Consider the following 16503-nt stretch of genomic DNA (forward strand, 5'->3'; position numbering starts at 1 on the left):
TGCTGTGATTCAAGGTTGGTTACATGTTATATTTTATATATTTTCATTTCCATATTAGTTTATGGTGGTGTATTTAAGATCGGTGTTCAAAACTGTCAAGGCCTGAGTTGTAGCAAGCGCTTCACCTGGATCCATTGGTTAGCGTAGAATATTGATGGATCCGTGAGTTTTGCCTAATAATGGGTTCACATGTTACTGGCGGGAGCGTGTGCTATTTTGGAAAAACAACACATCCTCAGTTAGCAGCATAGCCGGTGAAAACACTTTTTCTGTGTCTATTTCATTCCAATCACTAGGGCAAATTACATAAGGATAGCAGGTAGACGAGCAACAAACTGCGCCGCCATCCCCTTCTGAATAGCAAACCCTAATCTACTAAAACCAAAGCTTCGCCCCTGAGTGGTCGAAAAGTTGCTGTGGACCACACGCCGAACTCTAGCCAAGAACCGAACCGCCTCCGGCGTCAAGGAGCCGAACGTGTCTATTTTGGATCAACTTTACTTCCAGAATATGGTTTAACTCGTATGTGTTGTCTTAATTTGTCTTGCTACTGGTGTCTTTTATTTCATCTCCAAATGAAGAGCTGGAGATTTTATTTTTTTTTGAATTGCAATTTCGAGATTTTTCAAGTATAAATACATCACAACCTGTACCCTCTAGAATTTGAACTCTGACCTTTTGGTTGTAGAGTACATCACTTACCACCAAGATAAGATGTCCTCTTGGAGACAGTTGTATTAGTTTGGCCCCAATTTTTCTCTTTTAAGGTGAGTTAGCCAACTTAGCCTCAGACCTCAGTGCTTTGCTGAGTTGGGCTCACTAGGTAAGTAGGCTAGTAACTAGTTGGGCTAATAAAGTGAGTTGGGCTTCATGCTAGCAGCAAATCTTGGTTGTGAATTGTGACTTGGTCCACTTCCACATGGCGGGAACTAGCCCAAAAAGGTTACGAGTATCCTAATTTTTTTTTAGGATCAGGGGTATCCTTAATATAACAGAAACGACGTTGAGTGATATTTTTACACTACCGAAATGGAGTTAATGGGTGTTTTTACACTATGTAGACGGGGTTAAGGGGTAGCCCGTGCTACCCCTACTAACACTTTAAATCCGCCACTGTCTACAAATATGGTATGACATGTAGTATGTATACAGGCATTTATCCAAATTACAGTCCCCAAAATAAGAAGAGGTTAAAATTAGATGACCTGACTTGACTAGTTACCAGACATGTCTATAAGCCTATTTACATCGCTCGTCAACAAATTTGAACACATGTGGATATAAGGGCATAAACTGGGTTTTTTTTTTTCCAAAACCAGTTCCGGGTGTGGCCAAGAGGGTAAAAAACCGGGTTTTGGATAGAAAGTGGTCAGGGTTTTTCGGTTTCGGTTCTGGTTCTAGGTTTTAATACCCGGTTTTTTGTGCCGCCCCTCTACTCATGGATTGGGATTTTATATCCACTACTTTCCGGGCCACCCATTAGTAAGTAAAGGAGTTAAAAAATCGCATTCTTTATTGTCGTTAATATATTTTTGTGTTCATAAAGACGTTGCCATCAAACTAGTAAAGTTACTCATGATAAAGTCGAACATTCATGGTGCATCCAATCGAACAAGAACATGTTAGCACAATCACACATGGGATTCCATAAAAGATGCTTTATTCAAGTAAAGTTGCAAAAGCAACACTTAGCTTACTAACGTTTCCTCTTTATGATGTATGACTTGATTTCAATCTTGATAAAAAAGGCATAATATTTACAAAAACGACTTTGCCAATGTGACACTAGTGCGTACTTTATCACTAGACTCACAACAGCCAATCGAGACGCATATCAAAGTCATACTACTTATATCAACATACTTTCGCAGTTTTTTGTTGCAGGTAGTAAGGTGACACCGAGTTTTGACTTGGTTAAGCATGGTCCATGGAGAAAGGCGATGAGCAAGCATTGTTGTGCCAAACAAAGATCTTCCAAAAGGATCTTGGTTTGCGCTTTCGACGATTGTTTGATGTTAACTCCGATTCCGTTCTGTGAAGCATCTCCCACATTACTTGAACATCCTTGTACCCGCATGTTTGTATATCATCATGTAGTTTTAAAAGCCCGCCACCTATCAAAACAAGAAAAAAAAAAACAGATATTCATGTTTAGGTTTGATTTTTTGAAGAGTAATGATCCATATATGTAACTTGTGTATCTAAAAATCAACATAACATTAAGATTGTAAGGCGTGATGAAAAAAAGATAATAAATGTATTATTAATATTATTATATTATGTTACATATAGTGGAAGTGGATAGTATTAGAATATTACCTAAAAGGCCAAAGTACTAGTAGTTGATATATGGTTCAAATTAGTTTAAGATTTATAAAAAAAATTATATAAATAAACCAAGCAAATTACAAACTCGGGTGAGCTTGACATATTTAGCTTAACCGTGTGTGCAAGTACAAGATAATAGCACATAACTGTTTAGCCTAAATCCAAACCCACGAATATCATGTTAGGTTCATGTCGAATTTTTCCTGTTATATTATAAAATATGATCTCTAGGAAAGCTTAACTATTCTATACGCGTAAGAGTTTAGCATCGATAAAATAATTAAAAAAAAGGAGGGGGAAGATAAGGGTAATAAGTTTTAATTTTTTAAGTACTATTTTTTAAACATTAGAAAGTAGGTAGTTAAGATCACTAGGATCAATGGATATGGTTGTTAGTTAAAAGAGTATAGTTACAAGTCACCAAATCAATAGTGGAAATCCTTGCAATATTCGTATGGATAAAGAAATGTTAAAGAGGAAACCCTAATCAAGTATTAATTGTTATTAAAAACTACCAATCAATAAACAAGATACAACCTTTTTTTTCTTTTTATCCATTTGTAATGATTTGATTCTCACCACTTAATGAAAACTATGCATATCCATTTAGGTTCATAATTACAACTTGATTATTACTAGAAGATTAAGAGAGAAATTAGGTAAATTAAGACATTAACTGTTTAAAAAAGTTTAGAAAATGTTTTTAAAACCAGACCGAACTTCCAGTTGGACTATTAACTATGAACCAAACTGCATTAAACGAGTTCTTCACCTTGCGAAAAACCTTTCCGGTTGATGGGTTTTAAATACCTTGTTGAACCGGGTTAGAGTCTGAACTATGACCCACCGTCAATTTTTTAAAATTTTTAAAATTTTAAAACTCCAAACTAAAAAACAAGAATGGGTCTAGTCTCTACTTGTCTTGATTAAGTTAGAATAATTTGGCTTTGGAAAAAAAGGTGACCTTTGTCCAATCAAATAAATCTTCAATTATTTATTTTCCTACCTAAATATGCACCATGAAATTTTGCCAAACACATAAAAACAAAAAATAATTATTTAAGAAAAATAGTTAGTTGATCCTAAAATGATTTGACATGTGTGAAAATCATAATTGTTTTACATACATAGTAATTAAATATACATATATTATTTAAATCATGTATATGACTGAAATGTACACAATGAAATATTTTATACTTTTGAATAAATTCTCGAAAGATATACTCCGAAATTTCATACCAATAAAAACGTATAGAAAAAAGTAGATACATGAAATCTTCCAAGTTTAGATGGTAAAATAAAAATTAGCAATTATATATAATACAATTCGTTACTTTTTAGATGTTCTAATAATATTTAGAAGACTTTTTAAGATAATCAATGCCTGATAAAACTCGTTTTGATGAAATTGTGTGTCTATTCAAAAAGATATTATCATATCTAATCATTTCAACAATAAAAAACAGGTAACTAATTAAATTCAGTGGAAGCTCCTTATCAATATAGTTCTAGATGGGGCATTTCACCTTTTCAACTTTAAGCATCAATGACACATTCTAAAAATTATTATCATCATTTTCACAATTTAATTCATTAAAATTTTGAAAAATATGGCATTTTTGTTAACTTTTAAAACAAGTCTTCTACGTTTAATACATAATTAAATAATTAATTGAAACAAAAAAAAAGTTAGAACCGCAAAACACTCGTACACAATGATGACTATTATGCTACGTAACAAGGTACGTACTATAATTAAAGCAACATGCACAACTGTTAATGCGGTTTCAAAGTTTGATCAAACTTTTGCATATATCATATATGTACCATAATTAAAGCAACATGCACAACTGTAAATGCTGTTTTAAAGTCAGATCAGTGTTTCTCATACATCATTTTAATTATTTTTATGTCACGTGTATTATAGATTTGTGCTGTATAAGATCATGTGTAGTCATAAAGCTCCTTAGGGAGCGTTATTCGACAACGGGCAAAACACGTAAGAAAGGGGTTTTATATCACAAAAGGGTGTAGTGGTAAGGGGGTGATATAACCCCTTCAATTATACATACATATGTATATATATATATATATATATATATGTGTGTGTGTGTGTGTGAGTGGAGAAGGAAGATGCATGGCGTTATCACCTTCACGCGAACACAAAATAATCAACCCATAGCACCGGCCGTAGTGGTGTGGCCAGGCGCTATGGCACCCTCCACCACGGTATACCGCCTCACTACGGGTGGCCTAATATAATATAACAATATAATATTATTATGTACATACAAAACGAGACAAAAATGAAAGTACTTTAAAAATCATTTTCGAAAATAGAAAAAGAAAAAGACAGCAAAATAAAAATCAAATTGAAAATGACAAGAAAAGAAAATCACAATTAAAGCACGTATACACGCGTTAAAGCATCCGTAACAAAGGTGAAAGGTGTATGTCTTCAACACAATCACGAGACTCCATACTCCATTAATACTTTTAACCATAATCGAATATTGTTCAATATTCATCATCACATAACTCAAATTCAAAATCACCGACTGAAGCTTTAGATCAAAATCGTGTAAAATTTTAATAGAAATCATACGAATCTGTTAGATCAATGACTCATATTGAATAATAATCATTATTTCACACAAAAAAACCTAAAATACGCTGGATAAGTAAAAATTTCAAAACTCTAATCAGTAATCAATCTGACCCATAAACAAAATTCATTATGAATCAATTATAGTTCAAACACTTGTTAATGTTCCTGTAACTCACTCGATCGGTAAATTCGTAACAAGTTATAATCAACACACAAATGAAATTCAAATAATCGAAGCTCAATAACTCGTTAGAACGCTAAATTACGCTCAAATATGAAATTAAACCGTCACATACGCAAAATTCAATACTTATTGATGCTCCTACTTACAACTAACTCGATGAGTAAATTTACCACAGAAATCAGATCGAACGATAAAAAGTGAAAACAGAGAGATGAAGAAGAAACTAACCGTTATTACGCGCTTTAACACGAGCGGCAAATGCAAGCCAAACACGTCTGACCGGAAAAACCATTTTCTGCAGCAGATTCATGAGTTTCCGTTTCCGATTCCGATTCCGCTTCGTCTTCTTCTTCCGATTTCCTCGTCTGAGTTGACTCGGTACGATTCTTCTTAACCAGGCCAGTACTAGTCCTTTTCAACCGTCTCTCTCGCTCCTATTTATAGAGCAAGAGAGAGAGAGAGAGATATAGTGTGTGTTTCTATGTGTGTTAGAGAGATAAAGTTAGAGAGAGAGAGAGAGAGATTGCTTGTAACTGATTTCTCGCGTTTTACAAGAAACAGAGGTTTTCACTCGGAGAGCTAGAGAGAGAAAGTTACAGAGAGAGAGTCTAGACAGAGAGTTAGTTACAGAGAGAGAGTTAGTTGGAGAGAGATAGAGAGAGATCTAGAGAGAGAGATTGCTTGTAACTGATTTCACTGAGGGAGAGAGAAGAGTGTGGGTGAAGGGATGAATATATAAAGAAGAAGGTGAAATCAATAGGGGACTAACGTACAAGTCATAATGCATATGGTACAAGTGATGTGGCGTGACAAGTAAATCATGGTCGGTTTTGCTATTTATTGTTCAAGATAACTTTAGTTTGTAATCTCATCGTCACGTAAGTTTGTAACACAATTTGAAACTTTTAATTTTCTTTCAAAGTTTTTTAAGGGGTGCTAAGAGATTAAAATGAGGCGTTATGTGACATGTGAATGATACGTAAGCATGCATCAGAAATGAGGCGTGATGTAAAGCGGGAGGTATAGGACGAGGCGTGGAAAAGTGGCGTTATTTGATACGTGGCACACACTTTTTGTTATTGTTTTCTATTTAAAATTTATAAAAAAAAATAAATCTATTAAATTTGAACCCACCAACACGGAGCTACCATGTCGTCTCCAGCTTGCCCTCAACACTAGTGGAAATTCGATAGCCACACGCACAACACCATCGACAACACCATGGACAGGGTGATTTGGGCGGCGTGGTCTGGCCTCCACACCAGATTTCAACGCCCATACTAGGTGGTCTAAAGCCAGACCCCAGAATTTTATTTTCAACGATAGTGGAAATTCGTATAGGGTTATACAGCCCGCATAGAATAATCTAACATGGTGATTTCTGGGTCGTATAATGTTATACGGCTCGTATAGATGGAGAAAATATTAGGTCGTATAACATTCTGTACGAGTCGTATAACATTATACGGGTCGTATAACATTGTATATGGGTTGTATAATGTTATACGGCTCGTATACATGGAGACAAAAAAAACATTCTCTGATATTTTTTTATGTAAGATTCTCCTATACGACTCGTATAACTCTATACGGGTTGTATAGTGTGAATAAGATTTTAGGTGTATAGAAATAGTGAAAGCTTTTTAATTCGAAGATATTTTGATTTAATGTCATTGCATTTGTTAGGTCAAATTACAATAGATAGTGATTTAACTAATGATTTTGAGTTGTGTAAGTATGTGTTTTATAACATTTATGAGCAATTTTAGTTGTTTTATGTATACTAGTAAAATGATTATTATAATTAAAATAAAATTAGAATCGGTAATGGTCTCAGTATTATTTTATTATATATTCGTTTTAGAGCATTGGGATGTGGTGTTTTACAGTTTTAGCGCGTCTTATCTCTCTTCTATTAGCAATGTCCGTCATGACCGTATAGAATTCTCCCCTTTCACTTCCTCAGTCTCCCACAGATGGACACGCCTTCTTCTTCTCTCATCCACATTGATTCCACGTCTCTCATGAAAAAACTCATTCGAAATGCTCTTGTGTGAAGATAAGTACACATGAATATAAGAATATACGATATGTATTTTCACTAAAGTTTGAACCTAATATGCATCATTGGAAGAGGTGGAAACTCATATACGGATAAGGTCACCCATTCATTGCGACATTTAAAAATAGACAATGAAGTTTCTTACATCCTCTAAGAGCATTCACATCCATGACATCAAAATATGTGTGTGATGTTTTTAAAATATAAAGAGTATAAAAAGTGATTGTGAGTGGAGGAGAGAGAAAATGTTACTGTTCATCTGTATATTTGGGGGGACACTGTTCACCCTCTATAATTTTTTAATATATTTTGAAAGTGGTTGTGAGTGGAGGAGAGAGAAAAGGTAATGATAAAGGTATAAAAAATATTATCTAATTGAAAAGGAGAGAGAAAATGTAGTGTTTTTTAGTGTAATTTAGGGTGAAAATATGGTGGGTTGGATGTGAATGCTCTAAATATAGAATACATTCTCTATAATCTTGTCTAAAAAACCAACTTAGAAAATAAAGTAAATAGCTTTTTTTTCTTAAAAAATAAAATTAAAAGGTATCACAAAATTGGATAAGAGGAATGTAGCTTTTCTTGATTATTCCTTTGTGTAACTTGTGTTTGGATGACCAAGCACTTGATACTAGTTAAAGTTTTCCATATGAAATGAAAGAAAACTATTGCATTCATTTTATTTAAAGGTGTATAGATTTAAACATATATTGTGATTTACTTATTCCATATGAAATGAAAGAAAACTATTGCTTTCATTTTGTTAAAGGTGTATAGATTTAAACATAAATTGTGATTTACTTAAAATGCACAATAAATACCCGTTGTATATGTTGTAGTTGGCCCCTTACTCATTTGGGTCGGGGGTGTGTCTTGTATGACCTTTTACCGTTTAGGTCGAACACGTATTTTAATGAAGTTCTCTTTAAAAAAAAACTTAAAATGCACAAAATGTAATCTATAAATGTAACCTATTATTATTTCATCAACAATTTATAAAACGAAAAAATGAACATTATAAAAGTTAGTGATCAGCTAGTACAGTATTTTATAATAATTACTATTTGACAAATTAATAAAAAGAACAATGAATGCAAATTATTAGAACATAGTTTAGGTGAAGCATCATTTCAGGTTGTGATTTTAAGATATTTTGCCCATTTTATGCAAAATCTTTAATTTTATTCACTTGATGACAAATATTACTTCTATGATGCATCAATAATTTGATGGTTAATGATTTGAAAACAAGGGCCCGTCCGACCGTCTAAACCGCAACCAACAGTGAATGAGTTGGTGGTAGAGTGGTAAGGGAGAGACCTGATGTTTCAAATCACCCAGATTCGATTCCAACCCCTACCATTTAGTTTCGGCAGCAACTTGTGATGATAGGAGACTAGGTAAGTATGCGACGATCGCTAATTCGATCCTTGAACTGAGCGGGTTTACCTCAATTCACTGTCATGCCTCCGGCGAGTGTTTACAGGCTTTAGCTTTAGGCGAGGGTTTTCACCAGTTCGGAAGCGAGTGTATCTTGGTGTGGTGAATTTCGCCAGTAACCCATTTAGATGATTCGTTGACAGTTCAAAAAAACCGCAACCAACAAACCAATCGGTTTTGATCGAATTAGATATAACCGATGAAAACCGGATCAATACTTGACGCTCACCTCTTCCCTTTGTCGAACGGCCGATTTCTTAGATAAACTCGAGAGGTTAACCTAATTAACCGGTGAATGGTTGAAGTTGTCGGTTTAGGGTTAATTTGTTTTCAAGACAAATAACATTGTATAGTATATTGTTATGTTTATAACAAGTATATTGTAGTGAAGACGTTATTGTTACACATACTTCAATTATTTATTTTTGTAAGAAAATAATATTATATGAAATTTTATAATCATATTATTGGGGAAACGTGACACGTTTACAAAAGGCTCGTAGGGTCATTCTTATTTTGTGGATGATTTGGATCTTACTTTTTATTTCATGGTCCCCTAACCCTTTGCTTTTTTCTACCGTCATTGACTTTAATTTTTGAGGTGAGGATGGATGTTTGGAATAGAACCTTGAATTTATCTCAATTTACACTTCCTATTCTAATTTAAAAAAAAATAGAAATAATGGATTTTAATAATTCAAACTATCAGCCGTTGGCCGACAACGGTCTCAACTTTAAAAATAACTAGTGATAGTCACACCTTTTCACATATTGTAAACTAATGGACCTTTACTAAAAGAACCTTAATTTCTTTTTGCCTCATATCCTTTTCAATTTACTAAAGGTCCATTTGTTTACAATATATGAAAATATGAGACCACCACTAGTTATTTTTAAAGTTGGGACTGTTACCGGACAACGGCCAATAATTAGGATTATTAAAATCAATTATTCTAAAAAATTATCATTTAGATCATTAAAGTTTTCTTGTGACATCTATCTTCTTACTCTCTCCTTATGGCTAAATGTTCCCTAAATAAGTTTTAGATGGAATGCCAAAGAGAATGTTATTGAAAGGGAAGTTTTTAGTATTGTGTTTTGTTCCCGGGGATTTTAATTTTTTTTTTTTTTTTTTGAATGACAAATTTGAATAACTGACGGAGCACTGTAGTATCATCGTGCTATCAGCGGAACAACCAACAACCAGATCATATCCATCTCTAGTAGGCAATAATGCATATATACCAATTCAGGAGGAAACCTAATAAATATGGGAAAAACTCTATTGTGGTAATCGAACACAGGACATAATGGTCTCTAAACTTTCTCACCCCTAAGATATCACTCGGCTATAATGCCATGGACAAATTTTAATATTATTAAATAACGTATCACGCTAGAGATGATAGCGTAAATATGAAACTAATTAAAAAAAAAGATAAAGACTTAGGGTATCATAATGGGTATAATGAACGCCTCATATTCAAAGAATTATTTGTCTAACGTAGTGTTAGCTTGAAATGGAACAAATAATGTCGAAAATTATTAACAACTCCAACTCTAGTGTAGTCTTGAATGATCATGGTTCACTTTAGGTTTGTAAAACAAATCTCACATCACATGTTTATTTTGGAATATGTATTCGTACAAAAAAAATTGTTACAACCCATCTAGATAGAAGTCTAGCTTTTTTCAACAACAAGCTCAACATAATGTTATTTATACCATTATCTCGTAACAAGCTCAACATAACGTTATTTATACCATTATCTTGTAACAAGCTTGAAACATTAACCACTTAATTAAAAGACAATAAAGTTTGAAGGGTTAGAAATCTTTCTCTATGAGTTATATGAGTTGATTGTCTCTTTATCTATTTGAAGATCATATGTATACTCGAACTTGATTTATAGTATACTTGGTTGAGCACTTAAACTATGCAATAGATAATGAAACGTCTTTAGTTCTACCATTCATGAGAGGAAAATTCCAAGAAGATTATACGATAAGTTTATGGGTTTTTTTGAACGGAAAATTTGGATCACTGGAGTATCATTATGTCACCAGCGGAACCACCCGATCATATCCATCTCTATTAGACAATAATGCATATACACCAATTCAGAAGGAAACCCAATAAATCTGGGAAAAACCTCCTTTAATGAGAATCGAACCCAGGACCTAGTGGTCACTAAACCTTATCACACCCCTAAGATGCCACTAGGCTATGATGCCCATGGGCTAAATTTATGGGATTTTTTTAACGGAAAATTTGGATCACTGGAGTATCATTATATCACCAGCAGAACCACTCAATCATATCCATCTTCATTAGACAATAATCCCATGCGCTAAGTTTATGAGTTTTAGTTAGCAATTTGTTAAAGTTGGAGTTTTTTTTTTGAAATATGAACTTCATTAGAAAACGACGACCAACCCGAAAACCGGGAGGCACCACAACAAACAAAACTACATAATTACAAATTTACACCACTTTTCCCACGTCAACTCTTTGAGTTTAGATCTATGCCTAGCCCACAAAAAACCAAACGACTTCACCTCGCTAACCACTTTCTCAACTCTGACTGTAGAACTTTTGAATCTGACTTCGTTCCTGGCCTTCCAAATACACCAACATGCTATGATAATAACTCCTTGCAGAATAGTTTTTTCTGGGTCCTTTAACCCGTAATACTCGTGCACTTTCATAAGGTCTTGAAACGAGAATGCGAAAATATGCGGCACCTTACACCAACTACTGATCGCACTCCATACAAAGTTAGCAACATAACATTCCGTAAATAGATGCGAGACCGAGTCTTCACCGTCGAAGCATAGACCACACCTCGAATCAGAAATGGTAATGTTCCTTCTCCGAAGGGCTTCCACAGTAGGGATTCTGCCTAAGTTCGCCCGCCACGCAAACACATTGCACTTAGCAGGGATCCAATTGCACCAAGAAAAACCGGGACCAGTCTCCGATCCTCTACCTTTGACAAGGACCCTTTTCACCGCACCAACGCTGAAATCCTCCGACCCGATTCCTAACCAAACCCACTTATCCAAATTGCCTGAGACCGAGAATGCGTCAAGAAGGCTCACCAGTTGCGACAGGTCATCCTTCTCCAAGTCTGACACGAGCGATCTTTTCCAGTTCCACGAAAATTTATTTTGGCCGTAACCATCCCTGATACGATCACAAATTTTAACTCTTCTATTAACCTCCAGTTGAAACAATCTAGGAAACACATTTTTAAGCGGATCACACGAGATCCACGGGTCAAGCCAGAACGCTATCCGATCTCCTTTGCCTGGAATACCTCTAAAAAAGCTTCTCAAAGGGACATCGTCCACAGTAGTCCTAGCTATCCATTTCACTACTTTACACCAAGGACCACCCAAGTTCTTTTTAGCCGGTAAGAAGTCCCAATTCCGAGCAACACAATGAATAGCATTAATCACTCTACGCCACAAACAGTTCTCCTCCGTCTTAAACCTCCAACACCACTTAGATAAAAGGGCCAAATTAATGTCTCTAAGCTTACACAACCCCAACCCACCGAAATCTTTAGGAACCGAAACCGAATCCCAAGCTACCCAATGAATTTTCTGACCCACATGCGACCCTCCCCAAAGGAAGCGTTTAATCATACCTTCAAGATCCTTAATAACCTTGACTGGGGCTTTGTAGATGGAGAAGTAATAGGTAGGAAGGCTTTCAAGCACGGACTTAATAAGCACAAGCCTACCGCCAATCGAGAGAGTATCCGCCTTCCATTTTGAAAGTCTAGCTTCGAAAGTATCGTATACCGGTTTCCAACTATTAATGTTACTCATGTTAGCACCGACCATTAACCCCAAATACCGAAACGGAAGCATATCCACTTTGCACCCGACCCTAGCCGCAAGATCCTCGACTTCTGACCCTTCCACCCCTACCGTGTACAAATTGGACTTAGATAAGTTTATTTTCAGACCCGAGCAAATGTAGAAGGTAATAATGTACCCGAGCAAATGTTAAAGTTGGAGTTTAGAAGGTAATAATGTAGCAATGGGCGGTTTGACCGTTTGACTTTTATTTCGTTGGTATCTCTTTTGTCCCCAAATCCTTGCAATCCATACGATATTTATTATTTTTATGATATATTATGAGAAGTGATAACCACATTACATTTCCAACAAATTTTCACTTTTTCAATTGCTTTCATTTCGTTTTCAAATTTTGAATTAAATGAGAGAGGTAACAAATGCTTTATAATTTATAAAAGTTTACAAATGGTTTGTTTTTAATGTTTACACAAAATGGTGGGACTATTAAGTATGACCCACTTTGTTCCAGTTTCTAGTGTGAAACATGTGAAATGAACTCAAAATAGTAAAGTTCATTTTAAATATATGATGATAAATCTGGGTAATTCTTGTGTGAAAATAATAATGATTCCTTATATTTTCTATTTTTTACAGACATACCAAGACGTTTTTATTATTATTAATAGTTAAGAATTACATATATGAAGCTTTCTCCCTCAAATCCGACTAAGAAAGAGGGGAATCCGTTAAAAAAATTGGAACATTTAATGTTGAACTTCGTAATTCCATCGCTTAGTAAACTATAAAACGTTTATAATCCATTTTGTAAACTATAACTCGTTTGCAGTTGTTAGGGATGACAACGCTCTTCATATCGTTAGATTAAGGTACCGTTCGTTTCGTGGAATGTAGTGGAATTTGAATTGAAGTTTGTAATTGTTGATTTTTTGCTTTACAAAAACTTCAATGATTCTAAGTTTGCTAAATATGTCATTATATTTGGACATTTAATTGAAACTTATTTGTTAAAAAAATTCCAATAACCGGTTCATAAAAACCTTGGATAGAATAATAAATAACTTGGCATATATGTTTATATAGTCGGTTTGTCATCAAACAAACCGCTTTAGTGGTCCATTGATAGGACCAGTTTAAAAAACGAAATTACAATAAATAAAAAGATAAGCATATATACAAAATATAAAATGAAAGTGTTTAATCTATTTATGTGGTTATGCAATGTATGTCTGAAATAAAATATCAAGTTTAAAGTTTGAAATGGTAAATAAATCATTAATAAGCTTTTAGAAAAAGTTTAATAGAAAAAAAACTGGAATTCAATCTGATTTGTTGTTCAAATAAACTTAATCGAACCCGTATAGCTGTTTTGCAACTTCTAAATGGGTAAGTGTTGAACTAGTAAGAAGTCTCAACCATTAAGTACTAGAAGTCTGAACCATTAAGAGCCAATATAATGCTTAATTATTCAGAGACAAATATCTAACCAATTTAGATAAGAGGTCTTAACCATTTAGACTCAGTATAATGCTTAATCATTCAGAGGCAATTAATGTCTGAACCATTTAGAGACAATTAATGTCTGAACTATTCAGACATCTGCTCGCGAAACAAACAGTCTGAACCATTAAGTATTCAACCAGTAAAAAGTCTGAATCATTAAGAGCCCGTTACCTTCATATTATACATGTGTGCGGACCTGATGCATGTGTTACAAGTTGAGTTTATATTGATAAATGAATTTCTTTCCACCATCTTTATCTCTAGATTTATAACAAGATGAATTTTAACCGAATACAATATAATTTCTTTTTTATTATGAATTTTAACCGAATACAGTTTAATTTTTTTTATTATTATTAACTAAAACACGTGAAACATATGCAACTTTAGGATAAAAAATGGATGGACAATTGATAAGTCTCAAAAAGTCATGTTTGAACAAGTAAAATCGTCGGTTCCAATTTTTGTCTTTGTATTATCACAAGCCAATAATTGTCACTTCCATGTGTCAAATAATTATCTTTTACCCACCACCTATATCACATTAAACTATTACAGCTCTTACATCATTTTAATCGTTAATTAAATAGTAAAAATACATGTTTAAAGATATGTTTAATTATTTGAGTTAACTGCAATTTTCGTGCCTGTGATTTGTTTATTTTTCTCATTTCAGACCAATTTTCAAAAATCACCAATTTCCTTCCTGGCATATTAGAAACGTGTCACTTCAGTCTAAAAATTAAAACCCAGTTAAGTCAGAAGGGTTCTTCCATATAGAGTTTTTGGTTCACAATCATATGAATTTCAACAGGTTTGCAGTCAATCATCCCTGTTTCTGCTAACAAGTCAAGGATGTATTTTTTTCTGGCATATAAAGATTCATTGTTTCGACTTTAGTACTTCGATCCCAAGGAAGTATTTGGGAATGCCCAAATTTTTCACCTCAAATTCTTGGAACAGGTTTGCCTCAACTTTGTCATTTCTTTTATATCATTCCCTGTGATTAACATATCATCAACATAGATAATTAAATAGGTTACGAATTTGTCTCTTTGTTTAAGAAACAAAGTATGATCTAAATTGCTCTGTTTAAAACTATATTTCTTCGTAGCTAGAGTAAACCTGCCAAACCCGGCTCGAGGTGATTGTTTCAAACCGTAAAGAGATATTTTTAGACGAAAAACTTCTCCAAGTTTGAAATTCTTTGTGAATCCAGGAGGGGCTTCCATATACACTTCTTCTTTAAGCTCTCCGTGTAGGAAAGCATTTTGTACGTCAAACTGATGAAGTGCCCACCCTTCATTTGCAGCTATAGAGAATAGAACGCTAATTGTGTCGGATAGCCGATTCACACAGTACATCAATAAACCTCTAATTCACATATTCTACCTCTACTACACTAAAACAAAATCTCCACAATGAACTAATTCATTAGTCATCACCAATCTAACCCACAATGAGCCGTGTTTTACACCCATCATTAAACGACGTCGTTCTACTTCTATTACTAATATCCTTCCCGTTAACATGCCTTGGGATCCATTACTTTCCGTCCACCGGAGAAACAGAAACCTATTTAGGATCCAACATCTTATCCAAGATCACTAAAGCTCCTGACAAGCGTAACGGCGTAGGCTGCTCACATGCCACCATTCACATCGCAATGGCGATCAATATAGAATACCTACGCGGCATAACCGCCGCTGTTCATTTTGTCCTCCGCCACGCGTCATGCCCAGAAAACATCTTTTTCCATTTCATTGCTGCATAGTTCGCGCCAGCTACCCAACGTGACTTGACTCGACTTGTGAGATCCACTTTTCCATCAATCTACTTCAAGATGAACATCTTTCGTGAAGACAGTCACTAATCTGATCTTGCCATCGATCTGGGTCACACTCGAGAACCCGTTGAACTACGCCTGAAACTATTTGGGCAAGATAAATGACCCGAGTATCACCCGGGTCATTTACGTTGTTTTAGATATAATCATCATGGATGATATAGAAAATTTATGGAATATTACATTACATTGCAACCGAGTTATCGGAGCCCCAGAATATTACCATATAAATTTCACCAAATACTTTACTAATAACTTCTGGGCAGACCCAAGCATGTTTACCCTTGTCTTTTAAAAAACGCTCGTGCTATTTTAACATGGGAGTAATGGTAATGGATATGAACCAATGGAGAAAAGGTATGTGTCAGAAAAGAATAGAACACTGGATGGAAGTCTATAGTAATAAAAGAATATATGAAACTGGCTCGTTACCCCGTGTTTACTAGTATTCGGATCCACCTCTCTCGAATGTCTTTGGGGATTAGGGCAACATGTCTAGTGTTCGACTGGGTATAGTTACTAAAGCCCGAAAAAATAGTGGAATTAGTCACGGTGAAATGGAAACGATGGTTCTATGAGGTCTGGGTGGAGGAAGATGGCAGTGATCAGGTTCCAGGGATCATAGGACAAACAACCGGAGTCACGACCAACTCACTGGAAAGAATCTTCCGCCGGGTAAGGGGTGGGGGAGCTCAAGGGTT

General features: G+C 34.8%; 1 protein-coding gene and 1 pseudogene across 1 annotated transcript; one reads left to right on the plus strand and one right to left on the minus strand.

Moving 5' to 3' along the window:
* Positions 1-1643: 1643 nt before the first annotated feature.
* LOC110935860 lies at positions 1644-5839 on the minus strand. The gene is made up of 2 exons (XM_022178207.2): positions 5352-5839; positions 1644-2114 (listed from the first exon to the last, which is right to left on the minus strand). Exons 1-2 carry the CDS (start codon positions 5431-5433, stop codon positions 1915-1917), a joined length of 282 nt encoding a protein of 93 aa, XP_022033899.1. The 5' UTR covers positions 5434-5839; the 3' UTR covers positions 1644-1914.
* Positions 5840-15415: 9576 nt separating this feature from the next.
* LOC110933004 lies at positions 15416-16248 on the plus strand (annotated as a pseudogene).
* The last annotated feature ends 255 nt before the right edge of the window (positions 16249-16503 follow it).

This window comes from Helianthus annuus, chromosome 4 (genome assembly GCF_002127325.2).
Source record: "Helianthus annuus cultivar XRQ/B chromosome 4, HanXRQr2.0-SUNRISE, whole genome shotgun sequence".
NCBI classification, from domain to species: Eukaryota; Viridiplantae; Streptophyta; class Magnoliopsida; order Asterales; family Asteraceae; genus Helianthus; species Helianthus annuus.

Coding starts and splice junctions, on each gene's coding strand:
- LOC110935860 (XM_022178207.2), bottom strand. CDS start 5,433: ATGAATCTGCTGCAGAAAATGGTTTTTCCGGTCAGACGTGTTTGGCTT. Junction 2,115..5,351: donor TGTTAAAGCGCGTAATAACG/GTTAGTTTCTTC, acceptor TTGTTTTGATAG/GTGGCGGGCTTTTAAAACTA.